This window comes from Nicotiana tabacum, chromosome 3 (genome assembly GCF_000715075.1).
Source record: "Nicotiana tabacum cultivar K326 chromosome 3, ASM71507v2, whole genome shotgun sequence".
In the NCBI taxonomy this organism is placed as follows: Eukaryota; Viridiplantae; Streptophyta; class Magnoliopsida; order Solanales; family Solanaceae; genus Nicotiana; species Nicotiana tabacum.
Window position 1 is genome coordinate 44,596,965 of NC_134082.1, and position 25,480 is coordinate 44,622,444.

Here is a 25,480-nt window from a genome sequence, read left to right on the forward strand (position 1 = left end):
TTAATAGAATATTAGATTAATTAATATTTCATTTGAATTTTATGTTTATTATTTTTATATAAAGATAATTTTATATATTCAGATGTTAAAAATCAAACAGTCTTAATCATTTAGTATTAAGATCTTAATACACATCTTAATATTCAATTGTATATTCAGATTCATATGTCTGAGTCTTAATACATATCTTGATATTCAGATGTGTATTTAGATTCATACGTCTTAATTTTAAATAAAACAAATGAGGTGGGCCTTATTTGTTTGTACTTAATGGAGATCTAAATCTTAATCATTCAGATCTCTGATATTAAGTGCGTTTGTTTTTAAGGTCCAAATCATTACCGTTTAGATCTTAATCATTAAGTATGTTTGTTTTTATACTTTAGAACCACTTAATGAGTCTGGATAGATATGTATGATTAAGATCTATAACAAAGCCTTAATTTTATTAAGATGCTATCATCCCCATTCATTACATGTTGCCGCCACCGCCTACCATTATCAACTACTACCACCGCCACCGCCACTGCCACCGCCATCTTCAATCATAGCCGCCGCCACTACCACCATCCACCACCCCCACCACCATCATCCTTAACAATAACTACATACCCACCCACCTTAACTACCACAACCAACTACCCCATCACCATCAATCACCATAGCTAGCATTGTCCACCATTATAAACTTCCGCCACCTATCATCACCTTCCTCAATCACAACCACAAACACCACCCACCATTATTAACTATCACCATCCACCACCATCCTCAATCATAATCGCTATCGCTACCAATCACCACTAGCTACTACCTAGAACAACCATCATTAGATTAATTAGTATTTTATTTAAACTTTATATTTATTAATTTTTAAATAAATATAAATTTCATATATTCAGATGTTAAAAAACAAACGGTCTTAATCATTTAGTATTCAAACCTTAATACACAGCTTAATATTTAGATGTGTATTCAGATTCAGATGTCTTAATCTTAATACACATCTTCACATTCAGATATGTATTCAGATTCAGACGTCTTAATCTTAAGAAAACAAATGAGACCTAAGTCTTTGTTATAGATCTTAATCATACATGCCTATTCAGACCTATTAAGTGGTTGTAAAGTAAAAAAAACACTTAAAAGATTAAGATCTCAATAAGTAAGATTCAGACTTTAGAAAATACACTTAATATTTGAGATCAGAATGATTTAGACATTCATTAAATGCAAACCAATGAGACCTAACAAATTAAATCAAAGGGTAACTACAGCTTATTTTTCATAGTAGAGGAATAAATATGACTTTCCGTAAAATCAATCCGTGTGTCAAAACCATCTATAGTAAAGTTATTTTCTTACTTGTAGTCTTGTATTTGCAATGCAACTCTTCCTTGTTACAATGGAATAGAGTCTTGAACTGGCGGGTCCAAAATCAAACCAGCCAGGTCCCGTTTGCCACCAACGTTTTCCCAAATACATCACTCCTCCTTACCCGCCTACTGGGTGGCGCTCTCCTTCTCACTCCTCCTTTCCTATGCAGAGCGCAGATCCACCTCACCATTCAGCTCCCTCTCTCCATTCGTTTGATCCAAAACCGGTAACGACAATTCTTCATAATCCACACTGCTTATCAGAATTTCAGATCTGCTCACATTCTTGAATTAGATCACATACAAAAAAAATGGATTTAAGGCCTTCCCCATCATCGGGAAGGTACGAAAGTAGTAGCAGTACCAAAAAACCATATTTATCCAAATCAGTATCCGATGCCAATAGCCACAACCAAAGTTTAGCATCCATTCTTAACAATCCACACGCCGGTAAATCAGATGGATGGTGGTGGCCCACTTCCTCATCCCTTCCCGTCGTTCCTGAATTCGCACCACTAAACCCACTTCCTAAACCCGGATCTGATTTAACCCGAACCGATTTCACCCCTTACATTGCCTCCTTTTCCGACCCTTTTACCCGTTTTCACGATATCCAAACCCACACTAAATCCACCCTCCTCCTGGACGATCAAAATGGCGAAAATGCTCTCGTAGCGTGCCTTCGCGAAGTGCCCTCTTTGTACTTCAAGGAAGATTTCCAGTTAGAGGATGGCGCCACGTTTAAATCCGTGACGGCCGAGAATTTGGTTGTGCAAGAGAAGTTGTCGCAGTATTTGGATGTAGTGGAATTGCACTTGGTCAGGGAGATTTCGTTGCGTTCGAGCTCATTTTTTGAGGCGCAGGGGCAACTGGAGGATCTGAATTCAAAGATCGTTGAAGGGTGTAAGAGAATCAGGGAATTGAAAGAGACAATAAGGCTGCTGGATACTAATTTGGTGGGGCCTGCTAGAAAGTTGCAGGAGTTGAATTTAAAGAGGAGTGATTTGGTTGCTCTTCAGAACAAGCTCAACCTCATTATATACGTTAATCAAGCTTTATCAACTCTCAATTTGGTATGTTTGATTTCAAAGAACATTTATATCCGTTTCCTAATTCTGCGAACAATCTGCGTTTGTGCTTACGTCTAAGTACTATTATTGATAATGGCACTAATTGGAAGAATGATAGTAGAGAAACGTTTATTTATGATCTTCTTTGGTAGAGGAAAGAAGTTGCACTTATGTATCTCCTCGTTTATAACACAAGCCACGGTTTGTTGAAGGTTTTGGAGGACACCCTCTTTTGTGATGCTGCTGGAATAATGTTAGTGAAATGTACTCTCTAGTTGACAGTATTAATAGCATTAATATTTATGAGAAAAAACATGAATATATTAGGATTCAAAATTTCTTATTAGGTGTAGCTTGAGGATACATTATAAGATTATGATAATAAGACTCTTAGCTTTTAGGAATCTTGGGATTTTTTGTTAACTTGAATCTGAGTGGTTTATTTGGTATGCTGTGGTAGTTAAACTTGAGGTTAGATATAAAAGAGTGAGTAGAGGTCTTCTGTGGAAGAGTTACCGTAAAAAAGGTTAATAAAAGAAAATTTCCTACAAATACAATCTTGCACTTAGAAATTGACCCGATGATGCACTAAAGTAAAGTGACCAAAGATACGTAGAACTTTGTTGGTGTCTTGAAAACATTGACTTCAGTAATAGAAAAGCTTTTGGAGCTTTTGGTGGAGATGCTAAACAATTCTCCCTCAGTTTCAATTTATATGACGTAGTTTGACTCGGCACGAAGTTTAAGAAAAAAGAAGACTTTTGAAACCTCTAGTCTTAAACATGCCATAATATTACTATAAGATGTTTGAAACTTATGGTTTTAAGCATTTATAACATTTGTGTAGCTATATAAGCTTCTCATTAATGGTAAATGGAAAGTTTAAAGTTGAATTATTTTCATATATAAAGATGTCATTCTTTTGGAATAGATTAATATGGAAAATGTGTCACATAAACTGGAGCGGAGGGAGTATACGATTATAATTTTTTTGATATCGGATAAATCCCCTAGTGACTTTTAGCCCGAGTCCAATTGGCGTAACGGCTCAAAATTTCAAGGAGTATATACTCGCCACTCTACCCTCCTCCCAACTCAAAAACCAACTTTGTTCACAGTAGTCCTCGAATTCGTGAGTGCACCTAATCCACATATTCACGTGCTGCATCTTTATTATTGAACCAAAGCCCGGGGGAGGGGGAGGGGGGGCAAGGGACCCTGGATTATAACTAGGGGACTAAATTGTAACTCGATTCTTACTTTGGGGTGGAGGTCTTCCATGGAAGAGAGGTAAAAATGAAAAGTCTCAGGTATCCCTATATTGCTTGTACCAAAAGTTAGGGACGCAAGAGGGAAATCAAAAGTGTATAGCAGAATGATTGAGAGAGAAGATGGGTAAAGACTTAAATCAGGTCAAGTGTAAGACTACCACTAACAAGTCTTTCATAGGAGTTAGAGAGATCAGAGACAGACAAAAATGCTATTATTGAGCTTTAATCATGAAGAAAACATACCAATATCTTTGTACATATGCACAAGAGAGAAATTTCAGCTATATTCTTAAAATTAGGTTTACAGGAGTAAAGAAATCATGAAAATATAAGGTTTAGAAAAGCATGCGTCCAAATAGTATTCCCTATAGAGGTCTGGAAGTGCCTTAAGGCTTAGAGAAATTGGAGTAATACGTCTTACAGAAGCTATTCGTTGATAAATGAAGGAGAGGAAAGATACCAAATGAGTGTCAAAGAGTACCTTGATTTCGATATATATGAGCAAAGGATATAAGTAGAGTTGTACAAGCTATATGTGTAGAAGATTGTCTTTCCTAGAAAACCATATCTTTTTGTAAGGTTATTCTACCTTTTAGTATACTTCTTGTATACGAGCACGTTTTGCTCTTCTTTTAATGAAATTTGTTACTTTATCAGAAGAAAATAGAGTTGTACCAACGATAGACACTAATTGTATGATTCATAGAAGAAACTTTGAAAAGAGTAATAGAGCACAGACTATAAGGGTGAAAGAATTAGTTTTATGCATCATACATCTACAAATAGAGACTATATTTTTCCTAAGAAGATTGATGAAAATGTAGAGAGACAGAATGATCTAGACAAGATATTCCTTGACGTAGATAAAGCATAAGATAAAATTGCATAAGACAAAATTTCAATAAAAGTCCTCTGGTTAGTGTTGGAGAAGACATGTATACCCAAATATACAAATTCCACAAGAATACGTGCAAACTAACCATTACAAGTATGAGAATCATGGTACGATATGCAAGGGAGTTTCCAATAACTGCGGATCTACACTAGGGGTCGTACTTGTTTATCTTAGTATAATGAGCTAACTTATAGTATAAATGATGATGTTAATGATGTATGCTATTTGAAGATGTATTCTGTTAATTGATGAAATTATCGAGGGAGTCAACCAAAAGCTTGATGAGAAGCAATTTAGTGAGGGTTTCAGTAGAAGTAAAACAAAATATATGCACGACAAGTATAACTATAATAAGAATGAAGATGAGATGAGATTGGACGGGATTACAGTATCTAAATACAAATAACTCAAATATGAGCTCATTGTTTTAGGGAATGGTATGATGGGTGAATTTGTAACGCAAAAAATTAGAAAAAAGTGACTGAAATAGAGAAGTTCTATAGGAGTTATATGCAATAGCAATATATTTACCAAAGTGAAAGACAAGTTATATAGAACGGTGGTACGATCAGCAATGTTATATGGTAATAAATATTGGGTATTCAAGCTAATATATCCTCAAGTTGACGAATGTCAAAAATGCATGACGGTCATTTAAGATTAGACAAGATCTAAAATGACCATATCAATATTAATAGTACACAGGATAAAATAAGAGATACTTTGGTCATGTCCAAGTTAGACTTTCAAATGCAGCGGTCCATAAGTTTGACATTGTTATGATTGAAGAAATGTGTTCAATGGGTTAGACATAAAATTACATGGATATAGGTCGTCTATCTTTAATATCCGTGCAAACTTAGAATATAATAGATGAAAAGATCTATATAGGTGATACCAACTAGTTGGGATTAGAACTTGATCATGTTTGATAAACTTACATTAGATCTAGTGATTGTTAGAATATTTTTTAGTTTGTTTAGAGATAGTGTACATTGGGAGAAATTTAGAGAACCTCTAGTCTTATTACACTATCTTATTGGGTATTGGACTGGAACAAGTCCAAATGGAGCGAAATGAATATTTGAGGATTCTTATATCAAACACAACTAGCTCGGAATGAGGCGTAATTATAGTATGCAATTTGACCTAGTTGAGATATAGAATGGTTATTGAACTCTAATAGTCAAAAGTAAGAAATGATATGGTACCCTTATGTTATTGACTTTTAAAAAAAAACAAAAGACGCTCTTATATTATTTCACTTGAAGAGTGTAACAACTTTACCTTTTTATTTCTTTTCCTTGATTAAGTGAAAAGTTGTATTGGTGTGATGGGGAGATATCCTGCAATCCTACAAGTATGAATGGTCCTCTACAAATAAGATCAGACTATCAAACTTACCCTCAGGCCATTGGTCTAGTGGTAAAAGCGTAGCTATTGATGTGTGATTAGACGTATGTGACGATATTAAATCATGCGGTAGACTAAAGCCTGATATTTAAGTGGAGAAGACTCGAGGGCGGGCCTAATCCGCATATCACGTGCTACGCTTTTACCAAAAAAAGAGGGGTGAGCCCATTACCCACCGAGTTTTGAACTGTGTGCCACTAGCTCTTAGGGATTTCAGAATTATAAAGAAGGTCTTCGGTCTAGTGGTAAAAGTGTTGCACGTGATATGTGGGTTAGGCGTGCCACGAGTTTGAAGTTTGAACCCTACCTTAGACAAAACCTTGGTGTTTAAATAGAGAAGAGTAGAGGAGTGAGCCCAATACTCGCCGAGTTTCGAACCCTATGCCACTAGCTCTCGGAGATTTCTCGATTATAAAAAAAGAGATCCGACTGTCAAAGTCACTAAAATTTAAACTCCAAAACTTAACAAAAAATAAGAAAGTTCCACTTATGGCACACAAACATCTTCAACTTCCTCGAATGCTCTTTTGTTTCTTTCTTTATGTGTTGTCCAAAAGAGCACCCAAGTGACTGAAGTGCACCGAAATGATTGGAAGTGTATGGCGTCGCTAAAGAATGTGATGACCATTTAATGTAGTTGATCATGAAAGTTTCGACGTTTAAAGAGCGGGTGCGGGATTAATGTACTACTTCCTACGTTCCATTTTTGTATGATACTCTTAGGGGTCGTTTGGTAGGATGCACTAGATAAGCTAATGCATGCATTGACTTTGTGTATTAATAATACATTGTTTGGTAGACATTTTGAGCATATGCATTAGTTATACATCCTATTTGGTATTATCCTATGCATAACTAATGCATAGAAAACAATGGTATTAGCAATGCAATGGATTTTAATGCATGCATTAGCTTAGTTAAAGACAAAATTGTCCTTCAAAATTTATGCTTGATTAAAATATGCTAGTTAGTAGATTAATGCAAGTTCAAAATAATCCAAATAGTGAGAAATAGAATTATATCCCTAATAAATAAATAAATACTTAGCATATTTCCTTTTTTATAAATAAATATTTAATTTTATTTTACAATATAGGTAGACAAATAAAATAATTTTTTTTAAACTTTTTCATATAAAAACATTTCTCAACATATGTTTCTTTTAAAAAATTAGAGTGTGGACTAGTTTTGAGGGCATTTTTGTAAACAAACAATTCTTTTAGAAATTCTGCAATACTTTAATACATCAAACCAAACAATGGATAAGAAATATGTCAGCATAACTAATACCAGCATAACTAATGCAAGCATAACTAATACCAGCATTACTAATACACCCTATTCAGCATTATTCTTATGCACCCTACCAAACGACCCCTTAGTGTTATGGTTCGTTCCAAAAGATTGGCAACTTTTTATATTTGAAAACTCTTTAGTTTTAACTTTCCCATTTTTCTCGTAATGACAAAATAGGAACAATATGATATGTTAAACACCACAAGTTTTTAAAAGTGCTTTTGGTATGTTAGAAATACCTAGTTTATGAGTCTAAGTTTTTCCTGAAACGCAGTGTCCTGTCACACTGTCATAAGGAATAAAATGAGAGAGCACACGTTTATCCTGCGTAAAGAAAAGATATCACATGAAAGATATCTTTGTAATTGTTCCCTCTTTTCACTTTTTGGTTAGGGCAATTTGCAGAGGTAAGAAAGAACGTGAGAAGGAAAAATGAAATACGGTAGTACAGTAATACTAACCATTCAGCCATAGATGCTTAGCGGGGATCCTCGTACATATACTCAGAGCATTACTTTTAGGTACATCTTATCAGAAGAATGAGAAACCATGGTCTGAGAAAGGGAGAAGGATGTTCACTGGGATATGGAAACATTCAGTTATTCAAAAGATTATATTGTATTCAAATTGGAAAAAAACTGGTTGTCACCTTTTGTTTCTCGAGTGGTCAACTGAGGAGGTTCTGCTTGTGAACTAAATGTCTGTGTTTTGGGTCTTGAATAATAAGTAAAAAGAACTCAGGAGACTTGAAGGAAGAGGAGGTCTTGGAGCAGGGGAATTATCTTATTATGGAACTGAAGAAGAGGGTTTTTTTTCTAAGCCAACTGAACATTCACTAAGGGTATTCCATTTGGATGGCGTAATGCGAGGTTGAAAATTTTCTCTTCATTTCTCGCCCTATATCATTCTGTTCTACAATATTTTCCCTTCTCTTTTCATGCTTGCATGGTCAAACAGTCATCAATCTTTACATGTCACTGTTTGACAGCCTTTTGAATTTCGCTTGAGTAGTTTTAATGGCTTTCAGCATGAGAAAGTCTGGGATGCTACTCCATTTGTCTATTGACAGCATGCCAGAATGATTACTACTTAGTATTCTTCCATTTTGATTTGCCTTTTCATTAAGCAGAGTCAGTTTTTCATCTGTGTTCAGACTTTATCCTTCATCTATTGAAAAACAATATTTTACTGCATGTATTAGTCTAACCGCTATTTTATACAGCTTGTTGCATCTGCAGATTGTGCTGGAGCTTTAGATGTCACAGATGATTTGCAACATTTATTGGTACGTTACAGCTCATGTAATTTTGTGTTCATTTCCATTCCTAGCCTTTCCTGTTTTTTGACTATCGCACTAGTTTCTTCTCGGATTTTGTTGCAGCTGCAACCTCTTCTCTATCACTATCTTATTCTACAATTCGATGTAGAAATACGTCAAACTTTTTGAATTTCAGTTGGGTTATATAATGCTTGAGTTTTATTCTTGGCTTAAAATGCTAAATTAAACTAAAAGTTCTTTGTTGTTGTGGATTTTGGACATTGCAAATGTTTATGATGGAAAATGTTCTATTTGTCAAATGATTTACTGCTTGATAGGATGGAGATGAACTGGCTGGTCTACATTGCTTTCGACACCTTCGTGATGAATTGGCCACTTCAATTGATTCTATCAACAGGTTAGTCTATTCGAGTTAGCTTTTTATTCTGTTTCTTGGATTTGCTGACTTCATTTTATTAAGGTAGTCTAATTTTATATGTTGGATAAACAAAAGTTTAAAGCAAAGTCTGTATATGCCACAGTAAAATTTTGGTGAGTTTATCTTCTGCATATATTCTTATTGAGGTTCTTGTGCTGCCAAGGTACCAACAATTAAACTAAGTTTAGGGCACAGCCACCTATTGCATAATATATTTGCCTAGCTATTTCTACTCTTAATTGCAATTTGTGCCTACTTCGTTTCTAATTTCCCCAAGCACTTCTTTTTGGCGAAGTATCTATTATGCTAGTATGCCCTTGAAGAAACCTTTTAGCATACTATGCCTTATAGAAAAGGTACGTTTTAGCATATTTTGGTATTGTTATTTACCAGATCCCATCTTGTAGCATTCTTTCAGTTTGCATACTTTGTTATTGTTACTTACCAGATCCAATATTGTAGCATTCTTTCAGCAGAATTTATGCGTATAACTATACAAGAAGCTGGCAACATGGATGTGGCAATTACATCAAAATTTAAAGCGCGGGCAACCATTGCCATTAATGGAGAAGGCCATGAAGTAAGCATGATTTGTTATTTTGTACTTTGATGTTATTGTTGCAGATTGTTTTCATTCTGTTTTAGACGGGAAAAGTCCCACTTTTGGAAAAAGATCCAGTACCCAATAGTTTACATAAAGAACAGCTCTTGATTCTCTATGAAACTGTAGCTGGAAGATGAAGAAATCCTACTCAGCAACTGTTCAAAACTTGCTCCATGCTTGATTCTAGATGTAGTTTATGCATCTGCTGCTGCCCAATTTTCCAATTTTTTGTGCGTGTGTTGGGGGGAGGGGGGGGGGGGTTACATCGGTCCTTTTTGTATCATCCTGCATTCAATATATTTGTCAATGAGATAGTTGTGGTATGAATGCTTACTGTTGCAGTGTACTATGTGGCTGTGCCTTTAGGTAACTTGGCAACAGGTCATACTAAATTGATGTTGATAATATTGCAGGCTAAATTGGATGAAGAAGAAACCTCAAATTTCCGAGACCGGCTTCTTCCATTTGTTATTGGATTACTAAGAACTGTGAGTTTTCTCTATGGTTAATCTGTGACATCATTGCTTATACAAGTTGTCAAGTTCTGGGTGGATCACGATTTCCTTGAAGTGGTGACTTCATGATCTAGGTCACAACTCAATCTCTTCGAACTACGCAAACACACCACTTCTCAGAAATGCACTACTCTTCTCTCTCTCAGAATCTGGGTGAGGAATAAGTTTTTAATGAAGCAAAAATGTGTACATAATAAAACTATAAATCTGGATCAGGTCATGCTGAAAAGAGTGAAACTGTTAAAACGGCATGTTAAGTGAAGTAGCGGGATATATAGGTCACAAGGTAAAATGTAGGATTTGGATGTCAAGGAGCTCTGAAAGTATAGAATATTAGAAAAAAGAACAGTTTCTGGACAGATGGTGATCAATATTTGAATCTGTCCCAAACACTTCAATTTTTTTTTGTTGTTAAAAGAAAACTAATTTAAAAGGAACTTACAACAGTGATAAAAATGCTAGACTAAAAGATTTGGGGTTTGTGGGGGGGGGGGGGATTTTTGGCTTACATATTTATCAGTTCGACGAGTGCATGTGAAGCGTAACTTTGTTTAGTTACCAAAATTAGAAGTAAGTTGGCATAAGAGTGAAGGCCGAAGACTGGTAACTCGGAAGAAATAGTGAATAGAGGTTATGTATCCCGTCGTCCTCTTTCGTCCAAATTTGTTCCATAGCTTTCTCCCCGCCTGCGTGTGTATGTGATTATTGATTGTTAACTCGACTCATTAACACGCGAGCCGTCACGTTGCATTATATGCGAACTAGAAGATGATATAATCTGGTCCCCTTTAATGGGTATAATTTTTGGATCTATTTTCATGAATGTTTTTTGAGCATCTGGAGTTACACAAAGTGATTTTTGTTCTAAAGCATTTCTCATATTTGACTCTTTAATTTCAGGCAAAGCTCCCTGCTGTGTTGAGAATATACCGTGACACTCTTACAGCTGATATGAAAACTGCCATTAAGACATCAGTTGAAGAGCTGCTTCGTGTTCTGTGTGCCCAACCTTTGGATTCAGATTTTGTTGCAGGCGAGCGAGTGGTTGATACAGATGGTAAGTTAACAATTTAATGTATCACGGCTGCTTGACTTTGATGAGAAGAGCTTTGGTAGAAAAGTAAATTGTCAATAGGCAAAAGGGTTTATTTTCCTTTTCTTTTAATTTGAAACCAAAGGGTGCTCTCAGAGGTGGGAAGGGCTGATTCATTTTGGTCTACACAGGGAGGGGGAAGGGAGGTTGATACCTGGTTTCTGATTTCATGTATCTGCTGACTTAGGTGGAAGCTCGTCTCTTGCCAGTAGATTAAGAAGCCTGCCACCAGAAAGTTTTGTTCAACTTTTGAAGGCTATTTTCATGATAGTGCAGGTAATGTGTACTTGGTCATACTGTGAAACAAACCTTGCAATCAAACAAATAAAGTTCATTATCATGCAATATCATGCAATATCTGTTCCCACAAGGATTCTATTGCAATGTTAATGCCACTGCTAAGATCCCATGATCTTTTAAATCAATGCTTGTGTTATTAATTAATTCTACGTGATGATAACTGATAAGTACCTGAGATCCTTCATCAGGTTCAGTTGGACTCTTTAATTGTTAATTGATTTGGGGCCGATGGCTGCGTACACTGATTAGACCTAGATAAGTTGATTTCTCCATGAGAAATCAGTTTTCTGTTTTATAGCTCCGCTGCATGCCTTATTGCGTCTAGGCTTTTTTATGATGTTTTAATGTTTGTTGCAATTTCATTTGTTTAAAAATAGTTCTTTTAAAGCTTCCTTTCTTGGGGCACAAAATTGATCCCATTTAAGGTGTGTAGTTATCTTGAATTCTGGAAATGAAACAAAAATCTTTTACACCAATGGGAACAACTAATGCCATTTATAGTAAAGTGGAGAAGGGTAGAGGGCGGGCCCATTATTGCTGAATTTCGAACGGCCGTGTGCCAGTGGTGCTCGGGGATTTCTTGGTTATAAAAAAATATATTATAGGTAGAAGTCATTTTTGACTATGACTCACTTCATCAGCAATCCATCTGACTGTTGAATACTCGTTTTGTCATCCACCAATGGTCCACTACCACCTCACACCTCACCTGGCACTACCTCTTCACTGCGGCCATAGCTGCCACCATTTACTAGAGTTTGAAGTAAACTAAAGACCTAATTGATTAAGATGGTTGTTCGCGTAAAGCATTTCATTTCAAAGAATTTTCTCTTAAAAATGTTATACGCTCGACCTAAGGACCCTAACTTTGCAGTGGACTTTGTTGTTGGTGTTTAAGTTGGTAATTTTACCCTTTGAATTAGTCTGGGTAATTGCTTCTTGCAGAAATCCTTGCCGTGTTCTTTTTTCAAATTTAATTTTGGTATGATGTAACTTGATATTTTTCTTTTAGTGAATGCAGGCCCACTTAGCCCAGGCTTCTGAAGTTAAGAAAACAATTGAGTGGATTATCTGCCATCTTGATGATCATTATGCTGCTGACTCAGTTGCTGCTGCAATTGCACTTGGGGCAGCAGCTGCAGAAACTGCTAGTGAAGCTGATGGTCAGATCACCACCTTTTCACAGTTTTCTCCCTCAAGCAACTTTTCCAGGGGTTTTTCAATCCACGAGAAGGGCAATGATGTGACAACTATGTCACATTTATCGAGAAATTTCAGGTTTACAAACATTAATTTGCTGTTATTCTTAGACGTTTGTTCTGTTATGTTGTCTTTATTATCAAAACTTTTATTGAGGGAAAATTAATTTCTCGTCATTATTTATTTGTTGAAAATATTTCCATCAAACTGCGGGATGCATGTTTATTTGTTTGATAGATAATTGCTCATCTGGTCATTCTTCCATTGAAAGTTTTCGAAATTGGTTCTCATAATATCCAAGTAGCACATTAACTCTCATTTAATATTATGTGTTTTTTGGTCTCTCTACCAATTTTTTTTTTTTTTTTTTTTTTTTGCAAAAAGTTACGATAAATTAATGGATTGTTAGCTTCTAAAACCATGTATCATCCTTGTGTTATGCTAGTGCAGGTTATTTTGGTGGTTGCAGAATTTTAAAAATCATAACAGTATAACATGTTCTCTCCAAAAAAAAAAAGGAGTAACAAAAAGAATTTTTTTCCTTAAAGTTGCACTTTGCAGTCACATGCTCCAATTTACACTTATAGGAATTTGTCTGTGGAGGTCAACAACAACACATTTCTATTAATAAAAGGTTTAATGTGTGTAGTCGGACTTCATTTTTTTTGTTGAGAAGGTAACATATCTGTATATTAAATATATAGACTACACAAAAAGCTGTATAGTCACCCATAATTACAAAGAAAGCAGAAAAGCTCCTAATCCTTGGTCTTCTCACAAGGAATCTAAAACGCCAAAAATAGACTCATGATCTTCTAAGTACATTCCTTTACACTAAAAATAGAACAAGATTAGACACTTCATTTTCATCTTCTGAATATGACTGGATTTATCTTCAAAGCATCTTTGATTTCTTTCTTCCCAAATTGTCCACCAGATGCAAGCTGGACAAGCCTCCATCTCTCTTTCTGACTAGAAAGATTACCTTCTCTGTTCCAGCATCTGTTCCAGCATGCTAGAACTTCTGGTTTTCGTTTTGGCATAGCCCACATGATAGCCCTTAAGCTGATGAAAATCCTCCATAACTGTATTGTCAATTACAGTGCAAAAAAGATGATTGATTGTCTCTGCCTCCTCTCTACATAAGTAACATCTTGAACATAAATGGTGACCTCTCTTGATTAGATTATCCTGTGTCAGAACTGCCTCTTGCCAAAAGCCATGTAAAGTAAGCAACTTTGTAAGGAATTTTAACTATCCAAATCAACTTCCATGGCCAGCAACCTGTCTGATTATTTGAAAAGTTTAAATCCTTATAGGCTGATTTAATAGAAAACTCCCAGCCAAGTCAAATAATCTTCAGAAGTACTGATCTCCTTAAATTGTTCCAAAGTGCTATAAAACTTTGTTATCCTGTCAATCTCCCAGTATTTTACGATCTTCTGAAAGGTTGGAACCTTCATTGGCCCATACTTCTCCTATTGTTGCTTCTTGCTTCTGATTCAGAGTGTAAATGTCAGGAAAAATTTGTTTCAGAGAACCTTGGCCTAACTAATTATCCTCCCAAAAAGATATATTCAATCCATTTCTTACTCTGAATTTGGACGATTCATGAGTTTAGGCCATAGGTTCCTAATGGACTTCCATAGACTAACCCCATAAAGTCCATTCACAGATTTTGTTATCCATTTTCCTTTTATACCATACTTCTCCCTGACTACCTCTCTTCACAGTGACATGAAGACCAAGACTAGACTTTTGGCCTGAGAAACCAAGACCACAGTTACCCCCTTCCTATTTGTGTGACACATTTCCCTTTCAGGACATCCCGTTTTTTTTTTGATAAGGTAAATTGTATTAATCAAAAGGGAGAGAACTCCCGTATACAGGAAGTATACCAAAAAGTAGAGAATTTACATCAGAACATGATTCTCTACAAAAGATGCCCAATCTTCTATACAAGTAGGGGCTATATGAGTGCACCAAAAAGCGATCAAAGATAAAAGACTATTCTTAAGATGTGAAAAAGGAGACTCAATCCCCTCAAAAGCTCTCCTATTTCTCTCCCCCCAAACTATCCACATGAGAGCTAACGGATATCCATTATTATTAGCTCTACAAATAATGATTGGCGCATTATTTGTTTGGCGCATTTATACAAATAATGATATCCATCTTTTTCTTTATTAAAAGATTACTCTAGCCATCTCCTACTTATTGCAGAAATTCAAATTCATTTAAACAGATGTAATGTTATTTCAATGGCTAATCAACTGCTACTTCATAATCCTCCCACTCTTACCAGTTTAATTTTACACTTAAGTTGCTTTATTAAACTCCAGTCAAGTGAACCATGTCACATAAGATTGGACGGCGAATGTACCATATTTTTTGCCAGAGTATTGTTTTCATTCTGAAGCATTCTGTGTTGGTGAAGCACTTAACTAATCTGAAAAGCATGTTAACTGGTTGCTGAGATTTTTTCAGCATTTTTCTCTTTCTTGTATTATTTATTCTTTTTTTCCCCCTTAATTAGGGGGCTAGTGTTGGAAATGGGTGTTTCAATATCTGTGCTACTGAAGATTTCTGTTATGTTTGTTTCATAACTAGTAACTAGGGCTTTAAATGAGTGGATTTGTTGCAAAATAAGCTTGAGTTATTTTTTAGCTCTCCGAATTAATCTTGAATGAGAAATTGTACTAGTTTAGTAATCGAGCCAAACTTAGTTCGCCACATGTGATACAATGATTGCGAATGACTTATATGAGTATGCTATATTACATTAAATATTAAATACTCGAGTTTTAAGCTTGAAATTTGCTTTTTGATGTGATTTTTATTTATCTCGAGCTGTGTGCAACTTGTGAACCCAGATTAGGTCAAACTCGATCATAGAATGTTGCTTGATTATTCAACAAGCCAAGCTAGTATATAGTATGCTTGAACTTGATTCAGCTTGATTATAGGCCTTCTAGTAATTCAGCTACTCTCTAAACATGTTTGGTCTCTGTTATTGAAGTCTGCTTTATAATTGAATTGTTAAGCTTGTCACATTAAATTAGGCATTTATTATGTGCTTTAAATTGGCGGCTTACTTTCGGGGACTACTTAAATTACAGATAGATTTGCCAGATACTTATGCAGCTGTTTTTTTCTTTGATAGAGCTGATATACTGAGAGAGAATACAGAAGCTGTATTTGCAGCTTGTGACGCTGCTCATGGAAGATGGGCCAAGATCCTTGGAGTACGTGCTCCTATCCACCCTAAGTTGAGGTTGCAGGAGTTCCTAAACATATATAACATCACTCAGGAATTTATTACTGCCACTGAGAAGGTAAAACTTTATTTTTCTATGAAGTATAAAATTTACTAATTGTAATTTGGTTATTATGTTTATAATTCTCTGTTATTCAAATATGAACAGATTGGTGGAAGGTTGGGGTATAGTATCCGTGGAACCATACAATCACAGGCCAAGGCATTTGTTGATTTTCAACATGATTCTCGAGTTCGTTTCTCTTCCAGCTGAATTTATGTGGTTCCGCTGTCTCTTTCCTGGATTATTAAATGTTTTGTTGTTTAATTCAGATGGCAAAGTTGAAGGCTATACTTGACCAGGAAAACTGGGCTGAGATTGATGTCCCCGATGAGTTTCAGACCATCGTCACATCACTGTTCTGTCCCAAGTCTGGGACCACTGGACATGGTGATGACGATTCTGCTGTCACTGCAACAAGCCAGACTGAAGTGGTCCAAAGCAGCAGTGATCCTTCCATGGTGGATGCTGGAGTTCCAAATATGTCTCATAATACGGAGCAGAGTGATTCTACTTCAACACACCTAGATAGTACAGCACAGGTTAGTCTTTCAAAATTGAGCTGGAGAACTAACTCTAAGGACTGCAGTGCTGATTTTAGACTATTTTAATTCAGAGTAATGACACGAACTCAAGAGACCGCGGAAGATCTAATCCTAGAATGCTTTCCTTTGGGGGTGTTTCATATCACATGGTAAACTGGTCAGTGATTCTCTCTTATTCTGATAAATTCTTCTGTATTTTGAGTTAAAATTGCAGTTTCTTTTTCCAGTTTTCATTTCTTTGTCATAATTTTGTTCGTCTCAAATGCTTCGCTTCTTGTTCCTTGCTTCTTTAATACTTGATGCAGCCTGTACTTAGCTACAATTAATATGAAAATTACTTCCTTCCTCTTATTTTTGACTTAAAATTGCAGTAGGGGTAAGGTCTACGTACACACTACCCTCCTCAGACCCCACTTGTGGGATTACACTGGTTTTTTTATTGTTGTTGTTGTTGCTGTTGTTACTTCCTCTTATTGCTACTGTTTCCTGGTCATTTGGTATAACATCTGATTTATTCTCTGCATGTTTTCATTTTTCTTCTTAAATTAAAGATGGAACCTGCAAAATAACATCGTACTGTTGCTTTTCAGTGGCTTGATTTTGGTGAAGATGTTGTCAGAATATATTGACATGAATAATAGTTTAACCGGCCTATCATCAGAAGTGGTTCACCGTGTTGTTGACATCTTGAAGTTTTTCAATACGAGAACTTGTCAACTTGTCCTTGGAGCTGGAGCCATGCAGGTATACTCTTGCATTCTAAATGTGTGTGGCTCATGGGTCATTCCTTGGATATGCCAGACAATTTCGTGCGCTCCGCAAGCCCATCATCCCTTCCACTTCCAGTCCCATTCTTCAATCATATTTTATAATGTATAGAATAAAATAAACAGAGTGGAACAAGCATAGAGGATTCATATAGCAGGCTCCAACTAGTTTGGGAGTGAGGATAGTTGATGATTTTTTTATTTTTTATTTTTTTAATACACAAAGTAAATGATTCATTACTGTAAACAACAGTACAAAAAGAGTGCTAACTGAAAAAATTTATGTACTAAAGCAGGCTGAGCGTGTAGGGAAATTAAAAAATCTATCAGACTATCTATAGCATATACATCTAGAGTTTGCACCAAAAAGCTAATTGCTGCAAAGATATATATATCTTTTAATCTATGTATAGATTGAGTTATCCCTTCAAAATATCTTCTATTTCTATAATATTTCTTGATTGTCTTTTTTAGTTCTTTACAGTTTGCACCCTTAACGTATGTAATCTTTTCTGATTTACACCTCATCTTTTTAAAAAAAAATTGTTTTACGCCCTAATCTCTGTAGTTCCTTGCAGAACCATAAAAAGTTCCTTTTCTCAATGATTTACAAGGAAAACCGGAAAGTAAAATTAACTAAACAAAAAAAATGACTTAAATTAAAAAAACAAAATCAATATTGAATAACAGACATTCCTTTATGCATATTCTGGAACATTTAGCTCGAGAGGAACAGAAGGTGCTTTGAGGGGAAGGAAGAGAACATTTCGCTGCTGAAGAATAGATGCATCCATAGTTTACAAATTTGGTGTAATGCTGATTTTTCTAATGATCTTGATGTGATGCTGGATTGTCTGGAATCCTGCAGCTTTAGAGGAGAATTCTATCTAGCTTTTGTACTTTGTTTCAGTACCAGCTTGGTGCTGAGTTTATATTAATAATAATATCTTTACTCGTCAAAAAAATATTGAATAACAGACATTTGCTCTTTCCTCTCCATTCAAAGAAACGCACTCCAAAACTATCAGAGTCACTTCTTGTAGGCTCTTCCCTCAAGACACACTCAAGGACTTTTCAGACCTTTCTAGGGAGAGGGAGAGATGGCACTATACTATGATGAATTAGAAACCCAGAAAGACGTAGTGCAAGTCCATTATCGGTGTTGAGTTCATTTCGTCATCAGAATTCATCAATTTGCTCTCAACTTCTACAATTTAATGTTATATACAGATCTCTACTCTCTCCCTCTCCCTAGAAAGGTTATGGCCATACTTTTTTTCATTCTGATGCCAGTTGTAGTAGATGGGTACACCATCAAAGCTCTTTCAGTGCATTGTAACTTGACTCAAATTATTCCTGTTCTCGAGGAGTTCATATCAATCTTCAGCAGCTAGTCCCTGTTTAATGGCCTTCAAAAGATTTCTTCTTGCACTGAAGAAGCGTAGTCTCTTTTGTCATTTAACCACATTGACTATTGACTCTGATTGTTGTTATATCCCACTTAACAGATCTTGGGTTTATGTTAGTGAGCACGTATTTCTGGTCTGGGACTTGTTTCTGGCGGTTGTTAAGTTGTCTAAGGTCTCAATGCCAGTAAATGTATTATATTGATGTTTTGGTTTTTGAAGTATTCTTCTGGAAATCATTATCAAAGTGTAAAAGCTTTCTGCTTTTATAGTTTGCCTGTAACTTGAATTAGAGTTTTTGACCTAATTTGCGTTTCATCTCTACTGAGTGTTTTTTTCACAATTTCTTCTCTTTAAGCATTTTCTCAGTTCTATCTTGTATATGCAATATTGGTGTTGTTAATTTGAGAAAATTTTGCAGGTTTCAGGTTTGAAGTCTATTACTTCTAAGCACTTGGCTTTGACAAGCCAAGTCATCAGTTTCACATACACTATAATTCCTGGTAGGCAATGATGAATAGAACTGTTCACTGATGGAGTTCTTATTTGTTTCTTGCTTGTCTAATTCCTTGTCCACTATTGCATTCATGGTTGATCTTTACTTTAAGATATATCAATGTGGTTGGACCATTAATAATAGCATGCCAAGGTTACCTTTCATTTAATTTGCTACCTGAATTCAGGTTGGAATTTAAAGTGGAACATATGCTGGTTATGTACATTGTTATCTTTCTACCTCTGTCAGTGTATAGTCGAAATTCATGAAAATTTGGTGGTCCATTGCCTATTATACAAAATGTAACGCATTGACATTTTTTTACTTGAGTGTCTGAATGAGTATCCAGAGGAAACCAGCCATTCAGGTTTTCCATAGAGTTAATCTCTCTTCATCTGCGAATTCGTCCTGCGTTGGGTGTTTTTGCATTACACATGATCACCTCTGTCAGTTGGCAACTCTGAAAAAGTTCCATTAAGTCTTAATAGTTGCATGATTCCTTTTTCTTATTGAAAACTCCCGGTTTGCCACAATCATGTCAAATAATTGCTGATATTCTTACTTGAACCTGGTATCTTCAAGTGTAGTGTCTCACCTATCTCATCACACATTTTAGCTTCCTTTCATCTCTCTCTGTCTCATATGCATAGTCATTTTAACCTGAAGCTCCCATGCTCATTTTCTCCTGTTCTTCACCCTTTCGTCATCAGACTATTTAATGCTACTGCTACATCTCTTTTGTTCACCCTTTCTTCGTTAGTCTACTCAGTGCTACATCTGTTTTCTTCACCTCTCTAAATGAGTCTAATACGTGCTACATCTCTTTATAGAAATATACTACTTTCTTTAGGCTATAAATGATTCATTTTCCTGACATTAGAGTTGTCATTTTGTCCTGCTCCCAGAGATAAATTAGTAAGGGAAACCCAAGACACACCTTATCAAAAAAAGGGGACACCCAAGAGGCAAAAGTTTTTCATTTCATGGGCCTTATACTCAGATGAAAGTTTATCTGAAAAAGGAGCAGAGGACCAAGTTTGTCTAACTAAATTTGTTGACTAAGGGCATATGTTGGAAATCATCTTGTGTAATGGCTTTTATCTACTATTAGATGATATGATTCTGGAATTTAAGCTTCAAATGCCCTCAATTGCAAAAAAAAAAAGGCGTAGAAGTATTTTTCACGCTTTAATAACTTTCCAGAGTTTCTTTGATACCTATTATGTAACCCATATTCATTTTGCATATTTTGTATGTTTGAAGAAATCAAGAGGATACTGTTTCTGAAAGTGCCTGAGACACACAAGGGATTGCTAATGCTGGAGGTTGATCGAGTAGCACAGGTAAGGAAGATATTTGCTTATGTTCTTTAGCTACTTATGGAATGAACATTTCTGCTTCTTGGTCAACCTTCAAGGTTTTTTATGATGTATCATTTTCTTTTGTGAAATTTCCTTGGGTATTTTTCATTTTTGTGTTCACTCTGCTAGTGTAATTCAGGTTATCTTTTTCACCTTTTTTGGGGGTTGGGCCGGTGGGGGTGGGGTGGGGTGGGAGTGTAACTTCAAGGCTTTTATTCTTTCTTCTCTTCTTAAGCTTGTACTTTTGCACCTTGTTCGTGCCTGTTACTATATGCTTTTTTAACTCATTAAAGAGAGTGAGTACCCTATTTAATCTTACCATATACAAGTACGAGATCACCAGGAAGTAAATAAAAGAATTAAGGGCATCTTATTAGATGTTACCATTATTTATGCAAGTATGGACCATGTCGAGCTATACCTGACCATACACTATTTTTTGTATTTATTTTTATTTATTTGCTTTACTTGCTTATCAAAATATAAACGCAACTGCTTTTATGTTTTACCGTGCCCTAGTCAAATATTTTTCTATGCTGAGATCATCGTACTTTTAAAGCATCATAATCCAAGATATTGGCTGGAAATCCTTGACTCTAAATCTCTTTCTGTGATTAGGACTACAAAGTTCATCGTGATGAAATACATTCCAAGTTGGTACAGATAATGCGGGAAAGATTGCTGGTACACCTTCGGAGTTTGCCACAAATTGTTGAGAGTTGGAATAGGCAAGAAGATACTGACTCACAGCCAAGTCAGTATGCTCGTTCAATCACAAAGGTAGAAGCTTGTTTGTGATATGTCTTGACTGTTTTTTCACCTCAGTTCTTGCCCTTTTTTAAGTAAAGGTTTTGTGAAATTTCTGCAATTAACAATACATTCTAGCTTATCAACATGACATTTGTGCAAAGGTGATGTGAGAAGAAAAATTGAGTTGAAGAAGAGAAACTATTGAAGTGTGATTACTACCTTCCACGTTGGAATATTGATGAACCAATCTGTGAATCCGAACATTGCCATGTTGACTTGATATATTGATGATTAACGAGTTCACTCACCTCTTGGAATATTTACCTTCTAACTAGATTAGCTAAGATTTTTGACTCATTCTCGAAATAAAATTGATCTGATGTTACAATGATTTTTGGTCGTCTTTCTTGTCCTCCTATCTTCAGTTATCTCTTAGGGGTCGTTTGGTAAGGTGCATAAGAATAATGCTGAATAGGGTGTATTAGTAATGCTGGTATTAGTTATGCTTGCATTAGTTATGCTGGTATTAGTTATGCTGACATATTTCTTATCCATTGTTTGGTTTGATGTATTAAAGCATTGCACAGTTTCTAAAAGAATTGTTTGTTTACAAAAATGCCCTCAAAACTAGTCCAAACCATAACTTTTTAAAAGAAACATATGTTGAGAAATGTTTTTATATGAAAAAGTTTAAAAAAATTATTTTATTTGTCTACCTATATTGTAAAATAAAATTAAATATTTATTTATAAAAAAGGAAATATGCTAAGTATTTATTTATTTACTAGGGATATAATTTTATTTCTCACTATTTGGATTATTTTGAACTTGCATTAATATACTAACTAGCATATTTTAATCAAGCATAAATTTTGAAGGACAATTTTGTCTTTAACTAAGCTAATGCATGCATTAAAACCCATTGCATTGCTAATACCATTGTTTTCTATGCATTAGTTATGCATAGGATAATACCAAATAGGATGTATAACTAATGCTAGCATAACTAATGCATAGGTTCAAAATGTCTACCAAACAATGTATTATTAATACACAAAGTTAATGCATGCATTAGCTTATCCAATGCATCCTACCAAACGACCCCTTAATGTTTCTGCAATCTTGCTAGTGAGTTCACTGTCTTGCATAGTTTCTGCGTTTAGTTCTTACATGCTTGTTACTTCTGTTTTTTGTTGTTTCCTTAGGTTCTCTTTGTTTTATCAGAAGTTTCATTAACTCATTTTACTTTTCTCATTTGTTTGAAGGAAGTCGGCCTTCTTCAACGTGTGTTATCTCGAACTCTGCATGAGGTAGATGTTCAAGCTATTTTCAGGTGAGGATTTGAAAATTTGAGGTTCTCTTCCCTGAAGCGTCCATGAGCTAGAAGAGAAGATTAGACTTTTTCTTTTTCTTTTTGTGGGTTGTTGTGGGGGGGGGGGGGGGGGCTCGGTTTTTCTTGCGCCAGCAGTGATGCCCTTTCTTTTGATTCCCTTAAAAAAGTAATCCGTCCTTACACTTCTGTCGGAAAAAAAGGGGGGAAAAAGAGTAACATCCATGCTTACTTTACAAGAGAGCTATCTAGAAGATTAGCTTCACATAGGCAGTGAATATAACTCTTGTTGATATAAACATCCTCAAGTATGGCTTTCCCTAGCTACTCCCCCAGTTATATTTATTGATTAAACTAATTTATACCCTGGATGCTGGCTTTGAAAACTGGAAGAATTGTTCTCTCTCGTCGTCCCTTGCTTCAAAGAGGACTTTAGGTATTTGTGACCAAATATGTTTATACCAATGATTATCATTACTAATAATGAGTGTGGGATACTAAGCATAAGTACGTCTTGAATTAGTCCTTGCTTGCAGAAGATGGTTACTAAAAGATCTGATACTTGCAGGCAAGTGGTTATCATCTTTCACTCACAAATTTCCGAAGCATTCTCACGATTGGATTTTAGCAGTCAACAAGCTAGACAAAGGTACTGTCTAGTGTCTGTATAATGAGAAATTTTATTCATACGAGACATAATTTAGTGATTAATACTATTTGATATTCTTTGAATGATACAATTTCTAATTTTTACTAACCTTCCCTGGGAGTTCTTATTTATTCCTTTATCTGTTACCTCCTATAACTAATTAACTTGTTTTTTCTTGTAACAGAACGTATCGTGATGTTCAGCATCTTCTTGGATGTATCAGATCGTTGCCTTCTGATAGTAAATCCAATCCCCCTAATTGGGGGCAACTTGATGAGTTTCTGGCACAAAATTTCTGTGCAGAAGCTAGTCAATAGATTCCTTGTAAAGTAGTCTACATCTCAAAAACATTGGATAGGCATGATTGGAGCAATCAAGAGGACACGTGAAGACTATGCATCAATATTGTACAATTAATTTGAAGGTAAATATGGTGTTACTGGGCTCTTATGTGAATAGATAATAAGAGACACTGTAATGAATCGGAGGTCAGGGATAAGCTGTGTGAGAGATAAAAGAGATGGAAAAAGAGTAATAAAGAAAAGCATTTGAGATTACTGTCTTTCACCCGCATTCTTTTATATGTGCGATACTGTTGTACTCACTTTTATACAACGTATCTAAACAAGCAGCATGCTATAATATCCTATATTTGTGCATGGGTTGCATCTCCTACTGCTCCATTGTTGAAGATGCCTTTGTTCATCTAATCAGTTACATTTAACTCATATCGTCGCGATTAAGTGGATGTGTGGTTGTGTTTAGTAATTAACAAGGGGGAGAGTGTCTTGATGAATCGTAGAGAAATGTGAAATATCACAGCGAGATGAGAGCTTGCTTAGAGATGTGGAAAATGTGCCAGAGTTTATAGTAACAAGTATGGAAGAAGTGCACTGCAGAAGGATAGTAACTTTTGTTTCATCTTAATGTCTCATGTGAGTTTCATTGCTAACTGATTCTGAGTAATATCAATCATTGTTTTCTGTAGTCAAATCATTGGATTTTCTCAAATTATGTCATTGACTACTATCGCATTTATGTACAAATTTGTAAAATAGTTATTGTTGGAAAATTCTCTTCATAACTCTGCAATTTCCCCAGATGCGCAGTCTTCTAACTGGATGTCTTATTACCAAATGGAGTTTTGAGGGGAGAAAGAGTCCTTTAACAGCAATTTTGGAGTTGTCATACACAGTAATGATTTGTCAGATGAATGATTTTTTTTTTAATGATTGTATTCTTTTGGCCTGGACTGTAGATTTTTTCTTCTCTTGATTTTGGAGAAAAGAAAGAGACATGAGCTGACAGTGGAAGCTGAATAATTTTCATAGAGTGCAGTTGTAGTGTATACTAGTGAAAATAATTGTATGTATCGGTTCCTTGCTTTATTCAAGCATGTTTTCTCCTGTATCAATATCAAAGATCCTCCTAAGAACTATCCTTGTACTACTATACTAATATTGGCCGTATGATGATGGCATTGTGGATCTCATTTGTTTCTTTAGACAAAGTTGTCACAAATAACCCAAGCAGAATGGTCAAGCCTATTTGAATTTGTTATTGGAAAATGAGGAGGAAGACATGTCTCATAGAGAGGCAATCCTCAAATACGTACTTTGACTTGACTGTCAGAAATAGCTGCATTCCATTGCAGGCTACTATAGAGGCCCATCCTGTATCCCTGACTTGCGAGCTTGAACCTTGCTCAAGGCTAACCCTTCCACACTCAGGGTCAGGAACGGGAAAAGCATAATGAGTAGGACGGTCTTGAGGTCATTCTTTCTTTTAGGAGAGATCCCAACCCCTTCTTTAGCACAGAGTAGGCATTTAGGGAATAAATCATTAACACACGAGTAGTAGATCATATTTGATGAAAGGAAAATAAAATAAAATGGGATCCATAGTGTTTGTATTGTAAGAATAAACTTGAAATGAGGTATAGCAGTTGTTGATTGTATTATAACACTAAAAACAATCTATCCTGGTGTCTTGATAATGTTTGTAATACGATCTCACCCGTGGAAGCGTGGTTTGCTTTGTCAAATATCGAGTTATTAAGCTGGACTGTCTGTTGTTTTGAATTGTTTCATTCACGTAATGAATTGCTATTTGAAAGCACTTTCTATTAG

The 25,480-nt window shown here is 35.6% G+C and overlaps 1 protein-coding gene across 4 annotated transcripts; it reads left to right on the plus strand.

The window, feature by feature from the left end:
* Positions 1 to 1,329: 1,329 nt before the first annotated feature.
* On the plus strand, positions 1,330 to 24,786 carry LOC107788286 (vacuolar protein sorting-associated protein 54, chloroplastic). Of its 4 annotated transcripts, none has more exons than XR_012707494.1 (20): positions 1,330 to 2,449; positions 8,544 to 8,606; positions 8,918 to 8,997; positions 9,481 to 9,598; positions 10,036 to 10,110; positions 11,038 to 11,194; positions 11,418 to 11,506; positions 12,552 to 12,808; positions 15,894 to 16,065; positions 16,156 to 16,239; positions 16,320 to 16,589; positions 16,664 to 16,749; positions 17,183 to 17,336; positions 19,187 to 19,268; positions 20,525 to 20,604; positions 21,241 to 21,402; positions 22,638 to 22,705; positions 23,271 to 23,351; positions 23,536 to 23,775; positions 24,453 to 24,786. XR_012707494.1 is itself a non-coding variant. In XM_075249377.1 (19 exons), exons 1-19 carry the CDS (start codon positions 1,688 to 1,690, stop codon positions 23,666 to 23,668), a joined length of 2,973 nt encoding a protein of 990 aa, XP_075105478.1. In that variant the 5' UTR covers positions 1,330 to 1,687; the 3' UTR covers positions 23,669 to 24,022. The 4 variants fall into 4 exon arrangements, 1 of the variants encoding a protein (XP_075105478.1); XR_012707495.1 differs by having other exon boundaries at positions 1,372 to 2,449; positions 22,642 to 22,705; XM_075249377.1 differs by lacking the exon at positions 24,453 to 24,786 and having other exon boundaries at positions 23,536 to 24,022.
* Positions 24,787 to 25,480: the final 694 nt, after the last annotated feature.